The sequence below is a fragment of the Fusarium solani genome (genome assembly GCF_023522795.1).
Source record: "Fusarium solani strain SB1 chromosome Unknown bctg00000006, whole genome shotgun sequence".
In the NCBI taxonomy this organism is placed as follows: Eukaryota; Fungi; Ascomycota; class Sordariomycetes; order Hypocreales; family Nectriaceae; genus Fusarium; species Fusarium solani.
In genome coordinates this window covers 3,112,849-3,138,123 of record NW_027072151.1, presented here as the reverse complement: position 1 = coordinate 3,138,123, position 25,275 = coordinate 3,112,849, and the positions used below count along the sequence as shown (strand labels likewise).

The 25,275-nt window shown below is 52.3% G+C and overlaps 6 protein-coding genes across 6 annotated transcripts; 3 read left to right on the top strand and 3 right to left on the bottom strand.

Moving 5' to 3' along the window:
• Positions 1-377: 377 nt before the first annotated feature.
• On the bottom strand, positions 378-5,426 carry MRS44_010699 (uncharacterized protein; the record flags this gene model as incomplete). The annotated part of the gene is made up of 1 exon (XM_046271367.2): positions 378-5,426. One exon carries the CDS (start codon positions 5,424-5,426, stop codon positions 378-380), a length of 5,049 nt encoding a protein of 1,682 aa, XP_046128267.2.
• Positions 5,427-6,182: 756 nt separating this feature from the next.
• Positions 6,183-10,152, bottom strand: MRS44_010698 (uncharacterized protein; the record flags this gene model as incomplete). The annotated part of the gene is made up of 5 exons (XM_065620209.1): positions 6,183-7,851; positions 8,062-8,122; positions 8,170-9,051; positions 9,102-9,753; positions 9,802-10,152. 5 exons carry the CDS (start codon positions 10,150-10,152, stop codon positions 6,183-6,185), a joined length of 3,615 nt encoding a protein of 1,204 aa, XP_065476398.1.
• Positions 10,153-11,064: 912 nt separating this feature from the next.
• On the top strand, positions 11,065-12,897 carry MRS44_010697 (uncharacterized protein; the record flags this gene model as incomplete). Its single annotated transcript, XM_065620208.1, has 3 exons — positions 11,065-11,283; positions 11,346-11,809; positions 11,865-12,897. 3 exons carry the CDS (start codon positions 11,065-11,067, stop codon positions 12,895-12,897), a joined length of 1,716 nt encoding a protein of 571 aa, XP_065476397.1.
• Positions 12,898-13,217: 320 nt separating this feature from the next.
• Positions 13,218-17,082, top strand: MRS44_010696 (uncharacterized protein; the record flags this gene model as incomplete). The annotated part of the gene is made up of 4 exons (XM_065620207.1): positions 13,218-13,632; positions 13,684-14,563; positions 14,608-15,726; positions 15,777-17,082. 4 exons carry the CDS (start codon positions 13,218-13,220, stop codon positions 17,080-17,082), a joined length of 3,720 nt encoding a protein of 1,239 aa, XP_065476396.1.
• Positions 17,083-17,632: 550 nt separating this feature from the next.
• Positions 17,633-20,950, bottom strand: MRS44_010695 (uncharacterized protein; the record flags this gene model as incomplete). Its single annotated transcript, XM_046282327.2, has 1 exon — positions 17,633-20,950. The coding sequence occupies one exon, from the start codon at positions 20,948-20,950 to the stop codon at positions 17,633-17,635; it is 3,318 nt and encodes a 1,105-aa protein (XP_046128271.2).
• Positions 20,951-23,935: 2,985 nt separating this feature from the next.
• MRS44_010694 (uncharacterized protein) lies at positions 23,936-24,335 on the top strand (the record flags this gene model as incomplete). The annotated part of the gene is made up of 2 exons (XM_046279637.2): positions 23,936-24,155; positions 24,205-24,335. The coding sequence occupies 2 exons, from the start codon at positions 23,936-23,938 to the stop codon at positions 24,333-24,335; spliced, it is 351 nt and encodes a 116-aa protein (XP_046128272.2).
• Positions 24,336-25,275: the final 940 nt, after the last annotated feature.

The window sequence follows — 25,275 nt, the reverse complement described above, 5'->3', positions numbered from 1 at the left end:
GATTTGAGCCTATCGAGACCTTAGGCTTTGGGCATAGAGCCTTTATTGTTGAAATTATTGAGATATTGACTGAGATACTTTGATCCCCATTTTGGGTGGAATAAAGTCTAAGAATAATAATAAAGAACACATTGTCAACACATCATAGCATCATATCCCAATGCTAACAAAGTGTAGTCTTTGAACTTCAGGCGATGCGCTGGCCACAACACGTCCAGACTAGAGACTTGTAGGCATGTCGCTGTTATCTATCTATAGGAAGATGCTGACAACGTGGAAGATGTGAAATAACATCAGGTTCAAATATGTACACTATAGAAGCATATAGAGTTATTGTACGTGACTAAATGAGTATTCCTCCCACTAAACATTATGGTTTAAAAGGTCAACATGAAAGCAAGTGAGAAGACCCCAAGAGCGATCCTCCATCCATCGACGCCGAGACGAAGGCCTCTTCCTTCTACGACTACCATAGTCGGAGCGGACGTGGGTGGCTCTGTCGCTGCATCCGACAGCGTCGTGATGCTCCTTGTCACTACTGGCGCTTGGTTACCTGCTTGGCCACTGCCATGGGCGTCACTGGAACCGCTTTGCTCTTCGTTCTCAACCTCGCGGCCACCTTCTGAATCCGCAGTCGAGGTTGGCACTTCCCGAACCTGGGTGGAAACCACGGAGGTGTCGACGTTCGAGGCAGCTGTAGATCCAAGCTGACTCTTTTCGTTGCCTCCAGCAGCTGGCTGAGACTGCCTGGGACCAGGGATGGTGACGGAGGATCCCTGATACTGAATCTGAGAGGCAGAATGCAGCGCATCGCCCTGGGTAAGAGGAACATCCGAGGTTGGGTACTGTGTGACCTGGACAGGCTGTGTATACGTGATCGTAACCGGATGTTCCGCGCACTTCTTGCAGACTGATGTGACAGTCGTGACGCTTTCAACGTCGCTCGTCACGCATGGGACAGTGTATGTCACCGTTACCGGGGCTGACCAACTGGGATCGGAGCAGACAGATGTAATCACCGTCGCAGCATGCGTCTCAGTGACGACACCGGGCCTGGGTGAGGTTGTATCCGGGCGAAGAGAGGTGTATCCTGGGGCTTGATAGTGTGTCTTTGAACTAGGAGAAGAGTCTGGTGTACCCTCTGAGCTCTGGCTCGGCAAGGAGGGCGTCGGATAGGTGTGCGCTGACTCAGTGGAAATGCCGGCGTAGGAGCTCCCGGGACTTGACACAGAGCTACTAATATCGGGAACAGATGTAATAGTAGTGGTATAGACGTGCGTTGGTTTGGAAGTGGAAACGTCAGATGGGGAGGTCTCAAGAGTTGACACAGGGTCAGTAGGAGTACTGCCCGGATCTGACTCGGTAGTCGTGGGATAAGCGTGCGTTGACTCGGAGACAGAGGGGGAAATGTCGGTTTGAGAGCGCTCGAGACTTGACGTAGAACCAGTACTATCCGTGGCTGACGTGGTAATTGTCTCGTTGACAGGGCGAACAGTAGAAGAGCCACTGGTCAACGTCAAGGTGGTGTCCAAGGATGTAACAGAGGATGCATCAGTAGTAGTGGGCAACGCCAAACTAGATGTCTCGGAAGCTGTCTCAGACCATGTCGAAAAGGTAGTGTTTGCAGCTCGAGTGGGTGTCTCGGAGGTTGCAAAGCTAGTAGTCGTTGCCTCCGTCGACACATGCGTCGTGGTGTTTCGGATCGGAGTGATAGTCGTGAGTGAGACGCTCTCCGTGGTGCTCACAACAGGTTCCGGCCGGTCGACCTCGCCCGAGAAGAAGTTGTCCGGCCTGCTTCTTGCATACAGGGCATACTGAAGAGTGCGAATGTCAAAACCGACCGTGGTGCCATTGGTGAGTTCTATCGCCAGACTATAGGACATGTCGATTGTCCAAGAACTCTTGAAGCCGAGCATGTTGGCGATCCTGAAGGCCAAGACTTCATCCTCGGCAACCTTGCCGGTGTACTTGGACCGGAACGTCTTGACTTGACAGCGCTGGACGGCCTCTGCAGTTATGTCCCGAGACTTGATGATCTTGTTCTCGTGGTCAAACTCGGTGCCAATGACAACAGAAGTTCCATCGCAGAGGAATCCATCATCTGTCGAAGCCTGGCTGGCAACTAGGGTGACCGAGTTCCATGGACCCACCTGGCCGGGGACCTCGATGTCGAACTGATAGATAGGTCGGTCATCGATAGTCTTCTCCAACTGGTGCTCATAGACCTTTGTCCTATCGACGGCACTGTAATAAACAGGGGGGTAGAACTTCTTGCCCACAGTCGCAATCTCAACAAAGTACGTTCCCGCCTGGAGGTCTGCCTGAAGCTCTTCGCTGAACCGACAATAGAGATAAAAGTCGCCGACGATATCTTTATGCCACTCCGCCCAGTCGTTCAAGGTAATCGAGTAAACGGAAGTGTCCTCATCAAAGCTGGAAGTTCCAACCAGGTTCGACGCTTGGTCCGTCACATACTCCTCCTCAGCAACGTCGACAATCTCAGCTGGGAGGGCAAAGCTGACGACCGTATCAGCGGGGACACGGTTGGGTACCCTGATCTGGACATGAAGCTCCATCCAGTCACCGGGGGCATTCATCGTGCGGGACTGGGTGCCTTGACGGGCAAGGGAGAGGTCGACAAAGGCATTTGCCAACCCGGTCGGGGTGGACTTTGCCCTGAGAGTTGTAGTGATGCCGGGGACTGAAGCGGTAGTCTCTGCCGCAACGTCAGACGTCGTGGTGCTGGGGGTAGTTGTTCCCGACAAGCTGGCGACAGTAGAAGTGGAAAGACTCTCCGTCGTCGCGGCTGTGCTTGTCTGACCGGGAATTGGATCATCACCGTGTTGAATACTGAACGCATCCGAGAGGAAGAGCTGCCAGTCCTTCGCATTGTTCGGATCTCCAAACATGCGAAGAGCCCTGCTGAGAATCTTGTACTTCCCTGAAGGAATCGCCGTCCCGTTGGAGAAGCTCTGGAACTTCGTGAAGCCAACACTGCTGAACCGCACAGGGAAGGTGATGGGAAAGTTAACATAGTTTCCAAACACATCTGGCTGGCTCCTCAGAGATCCGGACCATGCCTTTGACGATGCGCCAGCGACAAAGGGATATTCAAAGTCGTTGGCGGTCCAGTCTTCGCCAACAAGGTCAAGAGAGAACTCGTACGTGCCGTAGCGCAGGGCGTAGTATATCTCGGGCGAATCGAATTCATCGGGCTTATACGGTAGGTTCTTCCAGTTGATGGGGTAGAGGTAGCCGTCGTTTGAGTCATAGCGGAAGGGCATGGGGGCACCCTCGAGGGGCGTCCAGTTGTATGTTGACACTTCGACGCCCATGTACGGCACGGTGATGAACTCGTCGTTGGTTCCTTGGAAGACGATCTTGCCGCTCCATAGAGCACCGCTGTTGGACTCAACATCCGGGGGGCTGATGGTAACTTGAACGTCACGGGTTGAGCCCGCTGCGATGGTGATGCTTTCAGGTGCCTCGATGGACCCTTGGCCTTTAAGCAGAGGAGGGTAATAGACCATCGGATACCAGTACTCATCCCTAGACTGCACCGTAGCAGCCGCCACGTGAGACACCTTGTACGTGACCGCTTCTGAGCCGGTATTCTGCAGGGTGATGGTGTGTGTCTTGACCCGATTATCCGTATCGTTCAGTGAGATGAGCGGCTCCGACACAAGAACAGTCTCATAGTCCATCAGCTTGACAGCGTCGACCAGTCCAGCACCCTGCTGCGCCAAAGACGCAATCTCACTGACAACTTCTCCCATCGCCGCATCATAAGATGGAAGAAGAGCAGCAGTGGATGCAATCCTGCGGAAGAACTCCTCTCCATCCTTCTTCCGGCTGCTAAAGAACAGCGCCGCGATACCAGCCATATAAGGCGTCGAAAAGGATGTTCCCGAAGCAATAGCGTAATCGTTCTCCGGAAACGCGCCGTAGACAGCTCCTCCGGGCGCCGCGATGCTGGGGGAAAAGTCATTCTCAAAGGTCAACCCCCAAGAAGAGAAAGCAGAGACCTGTCCTGCGCTAGGATAGTCCTGCTCTGAAACCTCAGCATCTGCATCAGCCTCAACTTCAAGAGTCAGGTTCCGACCCGAAGCAACCTGCTTCTTTACCCATTCCCCGACAGAAGCATCCGTCGTGGCATAGAGGTGGACCTCAGGGCTGACTGTGATGTCTGAGTCGTAGAACACGCCTTGGTTGTATGAGTCAAAGATGAGAAAGTAGCCGAAGCCCATGCTTGACAGGAAGTTGTACGACTTTCCTGAGAAGCAGATGCCTCTCTTTATCACAACGGCTTCATCTTCATTGCCGTAGAGAGTCGGATCGCAGGAATCGCCCTCGTCGAACTGAAGCGGCACGCTCGTCGACTCGTTGAGCTTCTGCCCGTCTGGAGTCACGTACCGCAGCTCGAGGGTCTCACCAGACGAGGAGGCAAGGGTAGCAGGCCATCCGAGCACCTTCTTTGAGTTGACAGATGCAACAGAGACGACGCCCCGGCCGGAAGCAGGGGAGCTGGCGTAAAAGACGCCTTGTTCTCCAGAGTTGCCAGCCGCAATGAGCACCAGCCTTCTCTCAGCAATCTCACTCGCAACGCGAGACATGACCGAGCCAGAGTATCCGTTGTCCAACCCGAGAGACAGCGACACAATATCGCAGTCATCGGCGTCGGCTGCGAGCAGGCCCTTGAGAACAATGTCGTTGGGCGTGCTCCCTTCACAGCCAAACACCTTGTACATGTACACCTCTGCCTCAGGTGCGACACCGACGAAGTCCTTGCTCTGGCCGACGATGACGGACGAGACAAAGGTGCCGTGGCCGTTGCAGTCCTGAATATCGGTGCTATCATCAAGCATATTCTTCCCGCCGGCGATCCTGCCAGATAGGACAGGATGGGACGCATCTGCACCGCTGTCGACGACACAAACACGCTGACCCTTGCCCTTGAGACCTCGTTTGTGAAGCTCATCAACTCGAGTGACAGCATGAGGGTTCCACTTCGGACTGGCATTGTTGGTGTCAAATTCGACGTCCAGAGTGATGGCGTAGACAGGCCAGGCATCCACAACACCTGGGACATCCTTCAGTTGGCCGAGGGTCATGTTCCCATCGTTGTTGATCTCGACAGAAACCGCCTGGAAACCACCAGACGCCGAGGTCAAGTCCTCTGCCACGCTTGCATCGTAGCCAAGTGACTCGATCTCGCCGATGAGAGCAGAACCCCTGCGGCCAATGTCTCGGCTTTGAAGGGAAGTGCCGGGTTCGAGCTCGACAATGTATTTTCCGGGGATGATTGCCGGGCCGGATGCTTCGATGGGCTTTCGTGAGGCTTTGATGCTATCAGCATCCCAGGCAAGGGTCCCAGGTAGGCTGATAAGAGTCGCCAAGGCGGCTCCCCTCAACCAGAGTGAAACCATCCTGTCGGCTCAAGAGAGTGATCGACTTGGCCACTAGTTCAAAAGAGTGAAAAAGGGTAGGAGAGCAAACGAACGGCTAGGATGCTATATCACCTAAACTAAGACTGTCAAATTGTCTCGGCATTGAGCCGCCTTTATGAATCCCGGAACCTCTGGAATCCTACAAGCCAAGAAAGTGCTCAACCTCGTATTATCAATGCCGACTTCGGAATCACATCACGTCTTGTCTCCGCTTCGTTTATGATAGCGGCTCAATTGGTCATCGCCAAGAAACCTTTTCTTTGAGCCACCTGCCCTTCGTGATTGCAGTCACGGACATTACTAGCCGTACCTGGCTGCAGCCGTTCCTTGTTCGATGGGGCACCTAAGATGTTGGTCCCAAGGCTATCCCGGATTGGTGGAATCATTGGGTTTTCGGGCTATTGAAGACCGGCTCGACAGGGGCTCAGGAACGATTGCGCGAGCCAAGTTGTACTAGAAATGGGCCAGGCTTTGGACCACCCTTGGTTGATAGGCCAGGATATCCAGACCGGTCACATCTAATCTTATCTGATCATCTGATAACAGGCCCTGGTCCGCGCCGGCGCCGATACGACCAAGCACCGAGAACGTGTCAATACGCAATCTACAGGCATAGCGTGAGTATCCAGTGTTGTTTCTAGCTGCCTTCTTTGAATGGCTCTGAGTTCCAGATGACATCCAGCTTGGGCCCTATTCATAAGCTCTCACGTTTCGGACTTTTCATTTTCAAATTTCTTAGCTATGTACAAGCCAAGTGCTTGGGGCAGCGTCTCGTGCTTCAGTGAGAACTTGCAACGCCGGATACAAGTCCGCTGCGACGGCGTCATCGTTTTCCCAATCTGACAGCAAGTCCATCAGTCTGCTTAGAGCACTTGAGCCGTGGTAATGGGAACCGATTCCACGTCTTAGGAACTGGGTAGTAATGGAAACTAGCTCGGAACACAGTTGGGCAGTTTCAGACTGATCTGCCTCACTAGCGCCAGGCCAATACCGACCCTGTAGCTCCCTTTCCAGTCTCACCAAGCATAGGTCGAAGGCGGTGGCCCCAAAGGGAGGCTCGCCGGCACTCCACCAACCGAGGAGCAAGGCTCCCTTGGAGCCCATGTCGCTGATGGGAAGCTCGGGATTCGCACCACTATCGAGCAGAGCGCTCACGGCTTCCGCTCGGCCCTGATATGCTGCGACCATGAGAGGTGTAACGTGACCGCCAGCCGCCGCTCCAGGATCAGCCCCTCGACGCAAGAGATCTTGTATTATGACTGCGTCCTGGGCGAAGTGCAACGGCTGAGCTCCGAGATGATTCCCAACTCTTGGGTCCGCCCCATGTTCAAGGAGGATTTTTGTCAACCGCTGCTTACTTGTGCTCACAGCCAATATCAGAGGGGTCTCGCCAGCTGAATTCCTCAAGCATATGTTTGCGCCGTGCTGGATCAGGGCCTTCAAGGCTGCCTCTGAAAACTGTGATTTGGAATTAAACCGGCCTCTGCAGAGACGATGGCAAGCGGTGTCGCGCTTGAAACCATACCTCCCGTCACATGAGAACCCGCCTCGACGTAGTAGAGTAAAAAATAGTCCCCAGTTTGATTCGTCGATGGCGAGAAACAGGAGCGGTGACTCGTCATCAAAATTGAAGGTGATATCTGCTCCTAATTCGATCAGGTGCTCCGCTAGGCGCATGAATTTCCGATCAGCACAAAGTTGAAGGGGACTTGATTGTCCTAATCTCCGCCCATCGTTAGGATCTGCACCCTTGGAAAGCAATATATGAGCCAGAGCTACACACCCACGATCAATAGCGAGATGTAGGATTGTTGACTGATCTTCCAGAACGAGATTAGGATCTTTCAAGTAGTTGGCAAGAAAGAGAATATATGCCTTCATTTCTAGATCCTCGGAATATGTTTTCAGAGCAGTGACTAGGTGCGCTGTAGCGCTTGCCGCCAGGGCAAGTCCGGTGATGTTACGGCTAGGGAACTCCGCCAGGGCAGAATTGCATGGTTGGCAACCCAGCTCGATGAAGGCTTGCAAAATCTTCGCTTGATACTCTGGAAACACGAGGTAGAGAGGGCCTAGCCATCCCAAGCCTTTCCCCCTGAGGCGTATGTGTGATACACCGGTTCCAACAGCGTATGTCGCGGCCGAGAGAGCCGCGTGTGAATTATCTTGGTCCTCAGAGTGAAGATAGTGTTGGAACAGAGTTGCATGGTTGTTTTTAAGAGCCCAGGTTGCCGCCTGGACCACAGAATCCCAGGGCAACGAATCCGAGACAATTGGGCTAGTTATCAAGTTCCTCCACAGCGGAAGTATCCCATGTCGATCGTCAGTCCAGATGTGCCGGGTTGGTAAGAGCCACTGGTCCTTTGCGTAGTCGAGGAAGAGATGGACGTCGTCACGCACTCTCCACCTTTGATTCTGCAGTTCGTACGACAACCTTTCCAAATCCACTTTTGGGTCACGCTGACGCCTGTGCTTCGCTAGCAGACTGATACCTTTGCGAAATACTTCTGACGGCATGACCGACCTGGCCGTTGCTTGAGGTACCTGTCCAAAAGAGGCTTTCTGCGCTGTGGATATCCGATTCTCAAAAACACTGTAACTTAGATACGTTACGCACACGGCACCCAGCATCATTTCCGCTTCTGAGAGGTCAAAGTGAAAGATGCGAGTCTTCTCATCTGACGAAGGGGTCGTGAGGTGCAGGAGCACACTGTAGTGGATAAACCTGACGCGAAGATCTTCCTCGTCAATATCCAGCAGACTCCCCCATAAGCCGAAATAAGCGCTTTCCCAGTGCTGACAAGTGTTGAGTTGTCCCAAGCGGGGTTTCCTGGCTCAACGTTTGACGCTACGCGTAATTCATCCATGTTCATAGGCGGTTCGGCCGACGCGACCAACTTGAGGAGCTTACTGCCCTGTTTGCCATCGTCCATCCGGGAAAGCGCCTTGTCGAACGCTCCGGGCAGGTCTTTGGGTAGGTTTCCTAGTATATCCAGGATTTCCGCGTCTGATCGCAGTTCTTGGGTGTATCTGGGGCAGATGTCCTCAATCTGAAGAGAGAGCCATAGGAACATGCCCTGGCATCCCGCAAGGAGTTGTTCCTCCATCAACCTCTCTAGCTCTGTTGGCAAGGGTCTAATGGCATTCCATCTGGAGATTTCCGCTGCAAGGTATGCACGGATCTCTTTGGACCTGTCTGCAGTCTCCATGGAGAGAGTCCACACCTCATCGATGCTGGACTTGACAGTAGAGTAGCATGCCGACGTGGGCCGTGATGAGCATAGAATGTTTACCCATCGATGTTCTCCGAGCCGATGCAATTGGCCGAAAATGTCGTCAACTGCTTCTTCAGGCATTTCATCTAGCCCATCAAGCACAAAGATTCCTCTCCAATTGGAGGGTGTGGCTTTGATCAGGATGTCAATGCACTCCTCGGGCGTTGCGTGAGGAAACAGCATTGTTTCTGGCTGCTCAAGTAATGACATGAGGGAAGGCTCCAAAGCAGGATTCTGCAGCACTTGTCCAACAATGCTACCCAGCAAATTGGTGGCAGATAGGGTCTTTGGATTGTTGCTCTGGCAGAAGAAGTATGACACAGTGACAGCACCTAGGATCTTGATTAGCATCTATAAAATGACAGAAAAGGGTTGAACGAACCCTGCGGGTCCATGGACGGGGCAGCCAAAGTCAGGTGAGCAACGGCAGATGCCATCGTTACCGTCTTTCCTGACCCAAGGTTACCCTTGAGCCAAAGGACGGATTCGACCTTGGAGGATAGCCAGCTTTTGTATGCGTCTTGATCGTACATCCAGCTTGACGTGCCTCTCTTCCTTTCCCTCCGCCAGATTAGGTTGAACTCGCCCTGGTCTGGACACAGAGCGGCTAGCAGCCGATGCTTGCGTGCCTCCGTTTGTCGGTTTGCGGTTTCTGTTGACATCGTGATCTGCAAGCGGTTGAATCGATCTAAGACTGACGACTGACTTTGAAGTTCGGCTTTGGCAAGGAGAACTGTCGCGCGCTTCTCGATTAACATGGCCCAGGTTGTGAGGTCCGACTCCAGGGGCTTAAAAGTCGCGTCAAATGTCGATGTAAGCGAAGCTGCAAGCTGGGATAGGGCAGACTTAGCGCAATTGTGCACAATCTTAGCGCAGATGTTAACCATGACGATGGTGTACTCGCACATGTAGGATTGGAGTGTCGAACACTTGGGGAATAACATGGCGAAATCTTTGTGCAGGGACAAGGACCGTCCTAGTCTCATCATCATGTTCGTGACATTCTCAAAGTAGGAAAGGAAAGAGAGCGATGCCTGGCCTTAGTTAGCGAATGCGACGTTCGATGATATACACACACCGACCTCCAGAGACAAGCGAACTACGGCCCAGACACCGCAAGCGATAAGGTTCTGTGAGCCTCCTACCAGAACATCTCCAATGGGAGCAAATTGGCGCATGCGTTCCAGGATGGCTACAAGTCGAGTGCCATATGGCCTCCATGACCGGTGAGCTCTAGCACCATCCCGGTTGATCTCCTCAGTGAGCCTAATGATGTCGTCTGGGCTAGGAGGGCTCTGTGACTGTAAGTTCTTGAATCTCGCGCGCTGGTTCTTGTTGTTGAGAGAAGCGTTGAACTCCGAAATGGCCTGGGCGAGCCGAATTTCTGGCTTCAACTTTGCCGTGAAGCCGACGGCCGAGGATACGTGTTTCATGGTCTGATAGTACAGAGCTCCGCTTCTCTGTCCGTCACGCTAGATTCATATTTGATGCTTGATGCACTTGTTCTTGTAGTCCCAAATGACCCCAAGCAGAAAGGGGCCAAAAAAAGAAGTGTTAACAGAAAGAAGATGGGAGGGGATGGTCAGATTGAAATATTGGCTCAGTTGTGTGGGGTCTCATTGTGACCAGCCCAGTGGCTGAACATCGCAGAGACGTCATTGGCTTTGATTGCAGGGGCCGTGTGGACGAGGCAGAGTGGCATTTTTTCAGCCGACGAGGAAGTGAAGGGTGCAAAATTGAGGCTGTGTGTGTGGACGATAGGGGAGTGAAACCATGTAACTTTAACTTTGAGCTCAGATACCTAACTAGTTGAAGAGATAACGGTCTGTGAAAAACTGACTTTCACTTGCTCCTTCCAGCTACGCAACATGAGAAAAGCGGACAGGACTTGTGCCTTCCCTCACGAGGCTCGGTCTCTCGGAAGTCAACTTGTATGTACTTTCTTCACAACCCAACTAAAGGCAGAGTAGCGCTGGATCTACTCTTTTCGGGAACTGATGGCCTGTGTTTCGAGTTCCCTACTTGTTTCGAGACTTGCCTGTCATCTATCGGTAGAACCTCAGGCCCCAAACCAAATACTCAATCCGAGCCAACTTCTATGCTGGCTCTCATCCAAGAGAAAATTACCATCTTTGAAAGAGCCCCGTACCTTCTGATAACTGGCGACATTTCCAGCGTGGGAATGATACCCCGCATCCCTGCTCAGCTTCACTCAGCCCTTTCAGCCAAGACAACGCTTGTCGCCTCCCTATTGGTCCATAAATGAATCAGGCTCGGCACAAGGCATTTCCAGGTCCGTCGTGATCATGTCATCCGCGCCCCGCGGAACTGCAAGGCCGCCCACCATGGCAAACATGTCCTCTCTTCAATCTGCCATCCAGGCGTCAGGCCGCCTGCAAGCTGTTGCCGAAGATTTGTGCATCGACACGTCTTGCGTCCAGTTCTGCGCCACCCTCCAGGTGGTGCTGGCAGATATCGTCAAGTGGCTCCGGACATTGCCCGATGACCAAGACTCGGAGAGAGAGGCGACCGCACTCCTCGATCAATTAGAGGGCCTCTGCCAGGTGATCAAGACGCGCCATCATGCTTCATGTCTAGGGTATGGCTAACTATAGAAAACATGTAGCCGCAAGATGCAGCACATACTACAACCTTACCAGAGGGTGCTTACTCGTGCCTTGACCTGCTTATGGCTGACGTTGATGCTGTGACACCAACTATTCGCAACCTGGCCAGTTCCAAGGCATGTCAACGGCAACGGAGGACTGTTTTGGCTTGCCTCGAGTCATTTCTGCCTCAAATTTCCGAACAGAAGGTCGCCATCTCACCCTCCGATGCCGACCTCCGCGCTGCAAGCGATGATCCGCCAGAGTATGGCAGAGAGATAGTGTCTCTTCACCGGGCTCTCTTCACGCACTGTTGCTGCGCAAAGTCCGAAAAAGTGGTTGCTCATATCAGACTGCACAACAGTGTTCAAGATGATTCCAAGGTCACATTCGGGGTCATATTCAAGGCTCACCCGCACCATGATGGCTATGATTTAGACCCACCCTTGTGGCAAGATACACACATATCTGTGCAGCGATCTGTGTGAGTTCTAAAAATGTCTTCTTGATAGGTTTGGTATGTGCTGACATCGCGACAGAACGTTCGAAGACCACTCAACATGTCAATTTGAGCAAGTTGGACTTGATTCAGATCGTTCTTTCTGTGCATACATCTCAACGCAAGAGGAGCAAGGTCTAATGTTATTGTACTTTTTGGTCCTGGGTCAGAGGCTCTACTTTGAAACTCACGACGAGCCTCCGCGACTCTGGGAGCTTGGCAGACCCAGTGTATCCCTTGGTCGGCTTCTGGGGGAGGTTTGTGAGTCGGGTACTGACCTGACCGAGAAGATGAAGGAGGTCCTCTCATGGCTCTTGGTCAAAGCCGTGTGGCAGTATTACAGCTCTCCATTGATGCGTGAGCCATGGAACAAGGAGAGCGTGCATTTCCTTTTCGAAAGACGGAGAACCGATGAAGGTGAAGAGCTCACGGGCATATTTGTCAATGAGCCTCTTCTTTCCGTCTCTATCATTTCCAACCCTGAAGCCAACAACCTGGGTCATCAGATTGTACCAGGGGCCAAAAAGCAAGGCCGACCGCTCCTTTTTGGGAGACCCCTTCACCCAATACCCAAGATCCTTGCTCTCGGCGTCATGCTGATTGAGATCCAACTTGGGCGGCCGATAGAAAGCCTTTACGGTGAGGCTGAATGGTCTCAATATTGTCCCAAAGGCAAGGCGAACCCAAACACCAACTTCAAGATCTGCAGGGACCTGATCGCAAAGCCACATTTCTTTGCAGACATCTCAGATCCTCTGGAAAATCTCATCAAGAACTGTATTCAACCGAATAACCTTTTCGTGCCACCACATGTCAAGGACGAAGAAGGTATCCGAGAAGCATTGTACGGGTTGGTTAATCGGCTGGAGGTTTATCTATCCAAGAGGAAGCCGAATAGCGTGAAACCATTGAGCCTGCCACGAATTTCTACCTCGGGCAAGGCGTCAATGCCAAAGTTGGCTTCTCCACCAATGTCTGCACCGGCCAGGCCTTCGGTGTCTCGAGTGCTTGCTAGCAGCCAATATCGAGTAGGCCCTCCGAAGACAGAAACGCACCCCTTCATTCAGGCCTGATTAGCCCAGCATCTGTCACATTTGAACGGGACCTAGTAGTTGGACAGATAAATAGACTATACAGCAAATGTTATCATTTTCGTTCGCGACCTGCGGTCGTCCACGGCACCTTGAGATTATTTTCGCTCCTTCTCTCTGTCAGGTCACACACACACACCCAGGTAGGGAAGGGGCACAGGATCCTGCCATTGGTAGCCCAATTTTCGGGATGAGGTTTACTCCGACGCAAGCGCATGCAACCCCGCTCACCACCAACACGACAGCCTCAATCCAAATATCGCAATGGGTGTTTTCACGTCCGAGCGAACGTTTTGTTCGCCATGTCAACCACTCAGCGTCTAGTGGCTGCAGGCCGGCCTTTCGATGCAGAGTCCCAAGATGATCGGCCTCGAGACCTCAACGAACCCCAAGCCAACAGGGAAAAGGCCGAAGCCCAGATCGACGCTTATCTATCTGGCTCTGACAGTCGAGCGACGGACACTGCAGGCATCCAGCGTCGGACCCTAGAGTGCCAAGCCCTTTTCGAGTCATGTCAGGAACATTCTCATCTTTCCGGAGATGACTGGATCGACAAGATGTCAGCAGAGTTCAACTGGTGGTCTCTGGGTATTGGGGCAGCGAAAGGAGGACATTCCTCGTTGGATTATCGCGTGCAGACCCGGGACGACGTGCGTAATGTTTTAGTCAATCTTCTCGACAGTTTGACCACATCATTAGCGAAGTACATTGATGCAGGTTTGTCCATCTTTGCGTTTCTTGCATGTTTATCTCAACTGACGCGACAAGCATCCGAATCCTGCTCCACCTCCACCCTGACAGTCACTCCGGCACCAGACAACGATTTGCAGGGGTCAACAACACATGGCCCAGAGTCACAACCCTCCGAGGATGGTTCAATGATTGATGAGCAGAGATACTATATCGAAACGACAATCCGATTCCTATTACAGATTTCTATGGCCATCCGCAAGTCGGGGACCAAATTTAGACACCAGCGGGTCGATAAACTTCTCGCCGCCCGGGAACCAGAACTGAAGGAATTCAGGGACTATATGCGATACTTCCTTTTGATGAGCCCTACAAAGGTTCACACCTTGCATGGAATCTTGCATCAATACTCTCTGACCAGTGACCCAACCTGGAAGCTCCTATGGATCACTCTCAAGACCTACTTCACGGATATTCGAAGGCTGACTCCAGTGCAGAGTCGGCTCATACAGGCAAACTTGGTTAGACGCAATCGATTTGACCTATACCTTGCGCGATACCATCGAAAGATGCCAGTCCAGAAAGGGCCACAGTTGCCGCGGGTCCAAGCCGCGACAGTAACCATAATTCCGCCGAAAGAATCACCTGCGCCAGCTCCAAGCCAGAGCCAAGTCTCACAGACCTCATCAAAGCGAGACGAAAGGATACCCATTCAGCCTCTGGGGATCGAGGGCTCTCAGCGATCTTCGCAGTCGGCCACCAAGATCGGCAGTTTCGTCATGCCTCAGCGCCCTCAAGAACCGAAAGCTAGATCTGTCAGCACAAAGTTGTCTCAAGGAGTCCTCAAACAGGACTACCCAAAGTGCCCAGGAACTGAGGGTGAAAGCTTCTGGTGCCCGTACTGCGCCCAACTGCTGGATTCTTCGTATTCTGATTCGAAGAAGAACAAACGTTGGCGGTAAGTGTACCCAAAAAATCATCAGAAGCATCTAACTCCTCTAGCGGTCATGTAGTCGAAGATTTGAGCCCCTATGTGTGCGTGTATAAGGACTGTGACAGCCCTGACGCCATGTATGTCACAACGCTCGAATGGAAGAAGCACATCCGAGAAAGACACTCTCGAGCGCAGTGGATTTGCGACCCTTGCTGGCTAGATTCCGAGTGTCCTGAAGAATTTCAGTTCGATACTGAAGAGGAATGGCACAAGCATACTCTGACAGAACACGAGGATGAGGTGGAAGAGGACGACTTGCCGGACCTTGCTGAACTCAGCCAGCGCACAGGAGTCCCCCCTATCGCGTGTCCATTGTGTTACGAGGACGCGTCTCTTCGAAACCCTGAGACTGACAAACATTTGGCTGAGCATCTTCACTCTTTCGCTCTCCAAGCTCTACCGTGGGAGGTGACGGGATGTGATAACGAAACACAAGTCTCTATGGGATCAGATATCAGGAAGTCCCATGACTCGGGAGACATCGAAGAGTCAACACTCGACAAACATCAAGAAGCTGACGACGAGATGGCAGATTGTCAAACCCTCTTGACGACCATCATCAGTCGTTCCCGAGCAGGCATTTATATGAGCAGGGATAGTCTTTTAGACTTGCTGACAGAGATGGGAGACTGCCTTGAGGACCTATCCGCACGTTTGAGCGACTCCAATCCCTCGCTTAGGTTTGAGATCTCATCTTGTGTAGCACGCCTGGGAAGTATTTTACAAAGGAGCCAAGACAAATCCTTCGATTTCCTAAAATCATCCTCCATTGACCCCTTTGAGCAAGACCTTGCCGAAGGCTTCAGATCTCTACAACACTTGGCGGGGCTTTCACTAGTCGACTCTCTGGAGGCATACAACATTCATGGGCCGAGAATGATGGGCTACCTGGAAACTTCCGAAGCAATTGAAACGGCCAGATCTGGCAAAGCCCGAGATCCTGAGAATTGGGATATAGACAGCAGCGATGGTGTCCACGTTGATGCTCCCTCTGTCAAGCGCATCATTCCATACGAGCGGAACAGGGGATTCATTGCTCGACCAGAACTCTCCGAGAAGATTTTTGGCATCATTCCTACTTCATATCAGTTCCAGAGCGGGGCACTATGGGGAGTGGGTGGGAGCGGGTTAGTCTGCATGTTTGTTGTGTCTCAGACGCCAACTAACTTGACCACAGTAAAACCCAACTTGCCCTAGAATACGCATATGCCCGTTGCAAGGACCCAAACTGCTATGTTTTTTGGGTGCGTGCTGACAATGCGGCAACATTCACGGCAGATTACCGTCTAATCGCCAAAGAGCTTGGGGTTGAACAACACCTCAAAGGTGATGACCTGCTTGCTGCAGTCTGCAGCAGTATCGAGGCCCACCAGCCATGGGTACTCATTCTTGATGGCGCAGATGATTTGCTGCTGTTCAACAGGAAAGAAGATTCGGAGTACTTTAACAGCCTGTTTGATTTCGTCCCCAAAGGGCCGAGGGGGGCTGTTCTCTGGACGACCCGCGATTCGAACGTTTGGTGGTTGATCCCCAAACCCCTCCGCTGCCTCGAGATCACTAGTATGAAACATGCTGAAGCCAGGAAGCTCTTCGCGTCAACAAGGGGCCAGATGGCAAGGCACCAAGAGACCGCGGACATGAGAGTTGAAACAGATCGTTTATTGGACCAGTTGCAGGGTCGTCCACTCGCCATTGTACAGGCCGGATCATACATGCGGCATACCGATACATCTATCCACGACTATATGACTCTGCTTGTAGAGAACAAGCAGCGATCAGGATTTGTTATGCCTGCATGGAGCGTTGGCGTCGTTCTTTTTACTTCAGCCATCTCGCTTGATTGGATCCGCCAGCAGAACAGAGATGCACATGAGATGGTTCATACCCTTGCCTACCTAGACAACCGCAACATAACACTCGCCTTGTTGACGGAACTCATCAGGGATACGGAGGACGCTACCAACAGGGAAGACTCCCAGAGACTATCAAGAGCCATGGAGGAACTGGCAACATTGCATCTCATCTCACCAGCAGGCAGCGGACGTCAGGGTTTTGAAATGCATCTAACTGTGCAGGACGCTGTGCGAGACTGTCATGATGATACCAGACCGGCTTTCTGGTCCATCTTTCTCGCAAGAGCCCTGAGCCTGGCAATAAGACTTTTCTCCGTGAACCACGCTGTGAGTGTGTGCAAACGGGCAGCAGCAGGCGCAAGAGAAAGTGAAGCTACTGCTCTCCTTCGTCAAGTGTCGAGGCTTCTTGATGACGAAGAGCGGTGGCTCGAGAAAGAGTCCGTGGATAAGCGAGTCCTGGAGCTGCAAGAGAGGGTGCTTGGTAAATCACACCCTGAAACCATCAGCAGCTCCATGTCACTTGCGGCAACATTCTTTCAACAGGGCCGTTCCGACAAGGCCATGGAGCTAGCCATCAGAGCCCTGGAGATGCGACACAACATATGGGGGGAAGGAACCCATACACCATGAAGAGCAAGGTGGCGATCGGGATGATATTCCACCAACAGGGTCTATATCATGAAGCCGAGGCCACCTACTGTGAGGTGTTGAATCTCCAGATCCAGGGATCCGGGCTGGAAATGGAGACCCGGCCTTATGTTATTGACTGCCTCGCCTGGACCTACTACGTCCAAGGCCGTTACGAAGAATCCGAGGCCCACTTGGATAGTGCATGGTCCTTGCATCGGGAATTTCACGGCGACCAACATCCGGATACGCTACAGGCCCTTCACCAGCTTGCCGTTATTGTCCATATGAATGGCCATCCTGACAGGGGGGTCGAGTTGATGCAGACCTGCGTGGAATCAAGACGCGAGGTCCTAGGGTATGCTCACCCATTGACGAATGTATCTACGTTGCTTCTTGAAGAGTGGAAGGCAGGGGAGAAAAGTTCACAAGCTGTTGAATAGCTGTTCCAGGACTGATGTGTTCAGGTTTATACAGAAAGAAGGGGGGCTCTTGGAATATCTGAAAAGTTTTCAGTTACTATGCTATGTACACCTATCAACTACCGGCACGTTCACCATGCGATCTTGGCGACAATCGACCCAGGGAACTTTCTCACAATGAGCTTCCTAATCTCATCCACAAACAAAATACCAAGTCCAAGAGGAATAGGAATCAGCCAAAACTCAATCGGCACCGAAGCAGTGTCAAACAGATTTTGAATCCCTGGCACTTCAGTGACAAAGATGGCAATGACCAAACTGATGAGCATGCTGAGGATCAGCCAGGGATTGCGGTGGGCCTTGGTGATGGGATCCGCCTGGAAGATGCTCAGACGACGGTTTCGCACGGCGAGGATGTTGCCCCATTGGAGGAAGACGAGCGTCACGAAGTAGACGCACTGGCCGGTGTTGTTGAACTTGATGAGCTCTTCCTGAGTGTATCCGCGGTAGCCGGCCGTGTAACCCTCAAAGAGGAAGAAGAGTTCTGAAACAGGCATCTTGGCGTGTCGGTACATGTAGAGGAAGAACATGGAGTGCGCAGTGATGGTCTCCATGAAACCAGTGAAGAGGTAAGCCTGGGTGTAAATCTTGGCGTTGATAAGGTGATCGTGCTTGTGGTTGCGAGGCGGCAGGGACAACAGGTCGAATTCTTCCTTTTCCATGATGAGAGAGAGACTTAGGAAGAGATCGGTGAACACGCAGATGATGATCATGAGGAATGCGCTCAGCGGGAGGGGAACACCGAAGAAGACGTTGAGGATGACGGGCCAGATCTCGGACCAACTTCCGGCGGGGAGGAGGTAGGAGATGACCTTTTGAAGGTTCTGGAAGACGAGACGGCCGAGACGCATGGCATCGATGATGGAGTCGAAGCGATCGAGGAGAACAAGATCAGCAGCTTCAATGGCGACATCGCTGCCACTGACAATGGCAACACCAACGTCAGCGGCTCGAAGCGCGGGGGCATCGTTGACACCATCACCAGTTACAGCGACAACGTTGTCACGAGCACGAAGCTCAGTAACAATACGAAGCTTCTGCTCAGGAGTAGTTCGCGCAAAGACGACCTCCTCGTAGGCACACACAACGTCCCAATCCTGTTCGTTCAACCGGCTGAGATTGGAACCCTCGAGGAGCAAGCTTCGGTTAAGAATAGGCGCGCGTTCCTTCTTCTTGGACTTGCTCTTCTCCGAGATGGGTTCTCCAGTGGAGTGAAGCGTGTCGATGGTGTCGGGGTCGCTGGTGCCAGTGAAGATGCCAGTGTTGCGGGCAATGGCTGCGGCAGTCAAGGCGTAGTCACCAGTAACCATGAAGAAGCGAGTTCCAGCGCGGCGGCATTGCTCCACGGTAGCAGGGATCTCAGGGCGATGGGGATCAATGATACCGAGCATTCCAACAACAGTGAGGTCGTGAATCGCAGAGTGGGTGATCTCATCACTGAAAGCGTTGGTTCCAGCAACGGCGCGAGGAGTAATAAGCTTCTCACACAGGACAATGACTCGCTCAGCCCGACGAGAAGCTTCATCTTGAATCTCCTGGAACTTCTGGCGCGCTTCGCGGTTGAGAGTCTCAACAGAGTTGGTTTCCGAAGACCAGTACTTGGTGCAGCCAGCGAGAAGAATATCAGGAGCACCCTTGATGATAGCACGGTATTTTCCACGCTTGTCATCAGATTGGAAGAGGGCAAGCATCCACTTGTTCTTGGAGTTGAAGGGAACCTCAAAGACTCGTTGAGTTGTCTTCTTCAAGCCGTCACCAGCAGCTCCAGATGCAGCAAACCGGAAGACGGCAGTATCAGTGGCATTGCCTTGTATTTTTCGCTCGTGGATCGGAAGATGGATCGTGGTCGGGTCGAACGATGCGTCGTTGCAGAGAAGGGCAGCACGATGCATGGCCACAGCAGCCTGGCTAGGCTCGGTCGCTTCATGGAGAAGATGGAAGTCGTCGGCAGAGTCAAGCTTCTGATCGACAAAAGCCACAGAGTTGACAAACATTTGGTTCTGAGTTAAAGTACCAGTCTTGTCTGAGCAAATGACATTGACACAACCAAGAGTCTCAACAGTCGATAGACCCTTTGGTAAGACATTGACGGCCTTCATACGACGAGCGACCATCATCAACGTCAAGGCGACGGCGACAGGCATACCCTCGGGGATAAAGGCGACGACGCACGCCATGACGTTGACCAACATAGCTGGGACGCTGAGGAAGTCCGGGTGGTCCACACGGAGCCAGCCAGCCCAGGTGAGGAGGATAAGAAGAGCCAAGAAGATGGTCATCGCGACGATGATCTTGACGAAGCGGGTAATCTCTCGTTGGATCAGGGCAGCAGAGTCCTTGACACCGGCGGTAGAACTTGCGATGCGACCCATGACGGTTCGGGGGCCAGTGAGGATGACAACACCGACACCGTTGCCGTTCATGACTGTGGTACCCATGAAGGCAATGTTGCGACTCTCGAGAAAGTTGCGATCAGTCTGATCAACAGCACCCTCAATCTCATCCGACTCTCCAGTGAGGACCGATCGATCAAAGCGAATGTCTCCAGAGTGGCTGATGAGACGAAGGTCTGCTGGGACCTTGTCGCCGACCTGAAGGTGAACAACATCGCCGGCCACAAGACCAATGGTAGGCAAGCTCTTGAGATCACCATCTCTCTTGACCAGTGCAAAAGAAGGCAGCAGGTCCAGGATGGCGTTCATGGTCTTGGCAGTAGACCAGTCCTGGAAGGCGGAGAAGCCAGCCTGGAGAAAGATGACGATGATGATGAGGACAGCGAGAGACAGGTTTTGGTTCGAAGGCGGGTTGCTCAGGGGTTGCCAACAGAGAAAGAAGATGATGGCACCAACCCAGAGAACCGAACAGAAGCCTCCAAAGATGTACTTCAAGGTTCTCTTGATGTAGTTGGTCTTTGGATGAGGCAGAGAGTTGTTGCCATCACGCTCCAGACGGACTCCGGCAGCATGCTCTGAGAGACCTACACCAGGGCTAACGTTGAGTTGCTGGCACAGCTGCTCAACCTGCACCTCATGGTACTGGAGGCTCGCAAAGTAATCCTCATCCTCCTTGTTCTTGAGGGCCTTGGGATCCTTAGCATCCTCGAGCTCAGGGTCTTGTTGCTTCGCTTCGGTGACCTGTATAGACAAGGTACGGTATTCGATCTGAACGCCCGAGTACGGAGAGGATGCGGGCATCTGGCTGCGGGTGCTAGATCGCGAGCGGGAACGACGACGAGAAAGGGTACGAGTCAGACCGAGAGGTGCATCCTGCTCATCAGGTGCACCGTCCCGACCACGACCGTGACGGCTACCATCCTGGAAGGTGATTCTCGGGTTCTGTGCGGCCTCGAGATCGACCTCCTTTGTGGTCTGGATGTCTGGATCTGGCATCTTGACGGGCGGTGTATCTGCAGGAGAAGCAGGGGAGAAGAAAGAGGAGGGTAGCAGAGACAACAAGGGGTAGAGACACGATCGGTAATGGTAGAGTGAGAAGGATTGCAGTATGGATTGACAGCGAGATATAGGTACACTCTTCAAAATTCCTCCCTTTCTCAAGGAGGCCTCCCTGCCTCAAATACGCATTACGATGCAGCGCATAGCGAAAATCCCTCATACATATTCTACAATGGGTGAGTGGAAACCGTTATGAAATGGTGAGCAGAGGTTGGTGATGCTATACACGAGCGGTACACGCACCAACAGCAAGATGATCGTGTGGGTGATGGTCCCAACCTGTCTCACAGGACTAGCCACTACAAGGGACCTAATAATGTACATCGTAAAGTCCCAGCCCTCGTCTAGACCCTGCTGACGGGCGCTGGGTGTGGGAAATGACGACTCGGCCATGTCTAACCAGATGTGGGCGTCCGCGTTTCTGATATCTCTTTGACCTGGCTGAGGGCTCGGTTTGCCGAATCTGGGCCATGTACTGTATACTCCACGCGCCCGTCGCGCTCGGTTAACATGTAATTATCTCATAATATCACCCTGAGAAATTTTTCTTATGGGGGGAAAGGGTTTGACGCCTCTTACGAGGTTTGGGTCAAGCTCATCCGTTGGTGCGACCTGAGCGGGGAGGGACTTTTGCAGCGGTGACATGTGAAGGCGATGCAGTAAACACCTCTTGACAGTGAGTACAGGCCGTTTGAGAATAAAGACCATGTATAAAAGAAATACCATCTTTGAGCACTGTCTTTTTCTTCAAGACCCTACCCCTGATCAAGGTGACATCCCCAAGACCGAAAGAATTAAGGTATTCACATTAACGTGGGTGCAGCCGTCTTGGCATCATCATAGCGTGTGTAACCGAAGCTGCCAAATTCGGCAGTGGCAGTGCTCGGCGTAATTGGGCTCCGTCATTGGCTGCTCCATCCTCTAGCTCGAAGGGACAACACCCTCCGGGGCGAGAGCCTCCAGATCTGAAATGCCTCATACAAACCTGAGAAGGCGGTCGAGAAATCAGGTTTTCGTAAAAGAGGGGGTGGCTATGGAGCGTTTGCTGTTCTGCTAGACAGCTGTGAGCACCAGCACGCACCAGCACGCACCAACACGCACAGCCGCATGAGAAAACAAACCGCACAGCTGCATGAGAAAACAAACTCGTCACATCGCAAGCGGGGTGAGACAAGAGTCACTGCACGGCGGGTTTCCCAATCTTGCGTCTCCGCAGATGTCCATCTCTTGGCGCTCCAAGGATCACCACGACCCTTGTCCTCACCTCCTTCATCTCCAAGCCGCGACAGCCCTCAAAATTCAACCCCCCAGGTGGGTGAAACAAAACAGTGCCAGTCCTCGCGTGTCCCCCCTTTCCTCACCGCCACCGTGTCTCTGTGACTTCCGGGTAGCTGACCACTCCCTCGGTCATCATCCACGCCCAAACTCAACCAGTTGTGCTCGTGATTCTTGGCCCGTCAAGAGCCGCTTACCCGGATGACGACACACAAGAAAGTTGCCGATTGCCACAAGCTTTTTCGAGGCTGTATCATGTAAGACGACCAATCAAAAGTTAAGACAGCCAGTCAGAACTACGAGCGCCGTGCGTTCACGGCAGTTCCAGACCGAAGGCGACGCGACGCGCGTACAGGGTAAGAATAGAGATGGCATATAAATAGGGGTAATCGTGAAAAATATGGCTTTCCCGTATCCGTGCCGAAATGGAGATTTATTTTTGCTACAGTGAGGCTTCAAGGCTATGCGTCAGTGTCGATTGACGACCTATTCTTTACCATCCCCGTGTAAGGTCTCCTGGTTGCCCCCCTCCACACATGAACGCGTCTCACGGTTTGGTCTCGCATTCTCTCAGAATTGATGTTTTCCAAACAGCACAACCAATCCTGGGGGGTTTTTTTCTTCTTTTTCTTCTATTGGCAAATTTATGCATTTTCAACATCTACTCGTGCTAGTAACATTGTGAGCAATGGTGCCAAAATGAGCACCGGTTCCATCAATACCAGGCAAAGGAAACGACTCATGACCACAATAAAACATGTTAGAAAAGAACGACAGAAAAAAAGAGACAGAGAAAGAGAGACCATCCCAGCCCCATATGGCCAGTAGCTAAGTGATTATATTCTCATTTTTTCCCCCAAGTGGCCCACGCGCAAGCCTTTTGGCTATATGGTGGTCGACTCATTTCCCTTTTCATTGTGGTCATTCGCAGCGGTGCTTTGTGCCACCATTGTGTTGAAAATTGAGCTCTTCACTCCAATGACTGTTGCTCTCTTTGAGGATGAGAAGAGAGCTGTCGCAATCATCAAAATCCCGTCTTTTGAAGTCACGAGGTGAGAGCTCAGTTCTCAAAGATGCCCACCGCCGTTTGGGTTACTGGCTCTGTGAGACGCACGAAGCAACTTGCCTAGTCCGATACCTCGTCATGCTACGGCGTTGAGGGTGAGACTCATAGCCTATTTTTCGTTCATTGATGCTACACGAAGCAAGTAAGTCTGCTCGATCTGCACAGCAAACTGACCGACTCTTTGATTCGACAGCGGCCCGTCTTAACAGCATCGCCACCTCCAGGCAGTCACCACGCTACAACGTCACTCAATATCATTTCCATGGTGTTTCTGCGCTTGTGAGATAGACAAGGCTGAAAGTCGAAGGCAAAAGACTTCAAGAGACTATTGGCTTGGCCTACATCATTCTCATGCAGGGTCCATTCAGCTGTGTTGGAATCAGCCAGTGATGTCTTGAATAGCCCGCCACAATTGGGAGAGCGACTCCTGCCAAGACGTTGAGGCATTCATTTCCCTTTGTTTCAACCTCGACCTTTGGGCCCTTCAAATACTTAACCCTTGATAATTCCCTCCCGAGCGAGTCGAGCGTCGTCGTACTAATTCCTCCCTCGATCTTGTCCGCCGCTACACGATGACCACGATGCACAGCCTCTCTTTCTTCGTCGCGCAGCTCCTGGCGCTTACTACCGCCGTCCGCGCAAACCCAGGTCCAGCACCGACTCTCCCACCCGCAAATCTGGTCGAACGGGACGCGAGTTCGACACGAGTCAGCACGTCATACTACGCTCTCGCTACAACTCAGGTTCCGAGAGATGAATACTACGTCGGGATGGGCAAGAACGGGACCAGGGGAAACTACTGTCAGTAGTCATGTTTCCTCATGCATTTCCAGCTACTAAGGCTTCCCAGACTGGGTATCGTGCATCGACGAACCCTTCACGACGATCAGCAGCTATGGCGGATGCGGACGCGACGACGTGTATACTCGATGCTCGGGAAGAACAGCGCTGGGGATTGACGGTGGTGAGGTTCTATGGTAGGACCTGTTCAGCTTCCGGTCACTCTGCCTGGGTGCTGATGATTGTTGTAGTGATGTGGAATGCGTTACGCACAGGATCTATCAGGACCTTGATGTAACAACGTGGACGCCATTCCTCGGTTGCGGCAGAGGAACTAGCACAATGAACCTCCTAAGGACATCAACTCATTCAGGGGATCAAGGTTAGTTATCGGCGATTTAACAATCCGTGTTGGCAGCAACGTACTCACGCAAGTGTGCAGATGCAACCACAACAACAGGATCCCTCACAACGACGACGACAACTGATGAGCCCAATCTTGGTACCGAGTTACAACCCTACTTTGGGATGACCCGTCTGATAGCCCTCGTTTGTGCGATTGCACTGGTTCAGCTGTAATAGACCCCGATGGCGTAAATCGTTCTTCTTGGTGAGGTGGAGCGGCCTTCCCAGCTCTTGATGCAGCTGCGCAGAATCTCGCCTGCAGCTCTTAGGCTTGGCTCTTCTCTGAAACTCGACCTTGCAGGTCCTTCTCTTTATAGACGGACTTGCACACCGCTCCGCAATCATGGATGCTACCCTTTGGGCGTGCGAGTTGTTGAAGCGGAAGGGGAACAGCCGGGAGATGAGGTTGCTGTGAACTAGTTGAAGCCCGGCCCTTGATGGGTTAACTGAGCCAGAAGATCGGGCATCTTCTTCTATAATAGCCCTAGATTGATCATTACAGCAAGGCCTGTTTTCAATAGAATATCCAAGAAACCCCCACGTCGACTATACACTTGAAATGCGAAGCTACTACGCGACAATTTCACCTTTAAGCCTGTCCAGGTTGGCTGTCCGGACGAAGACATGAAAACGCAACAGACGTGCGACTTTATCTTGTACAAATTTACGTTCTAAAAGCCTAGCGTGTTCAAGTCACTACCAACAAACAAGTCTCTCCCGATGCCAAGATCACTCA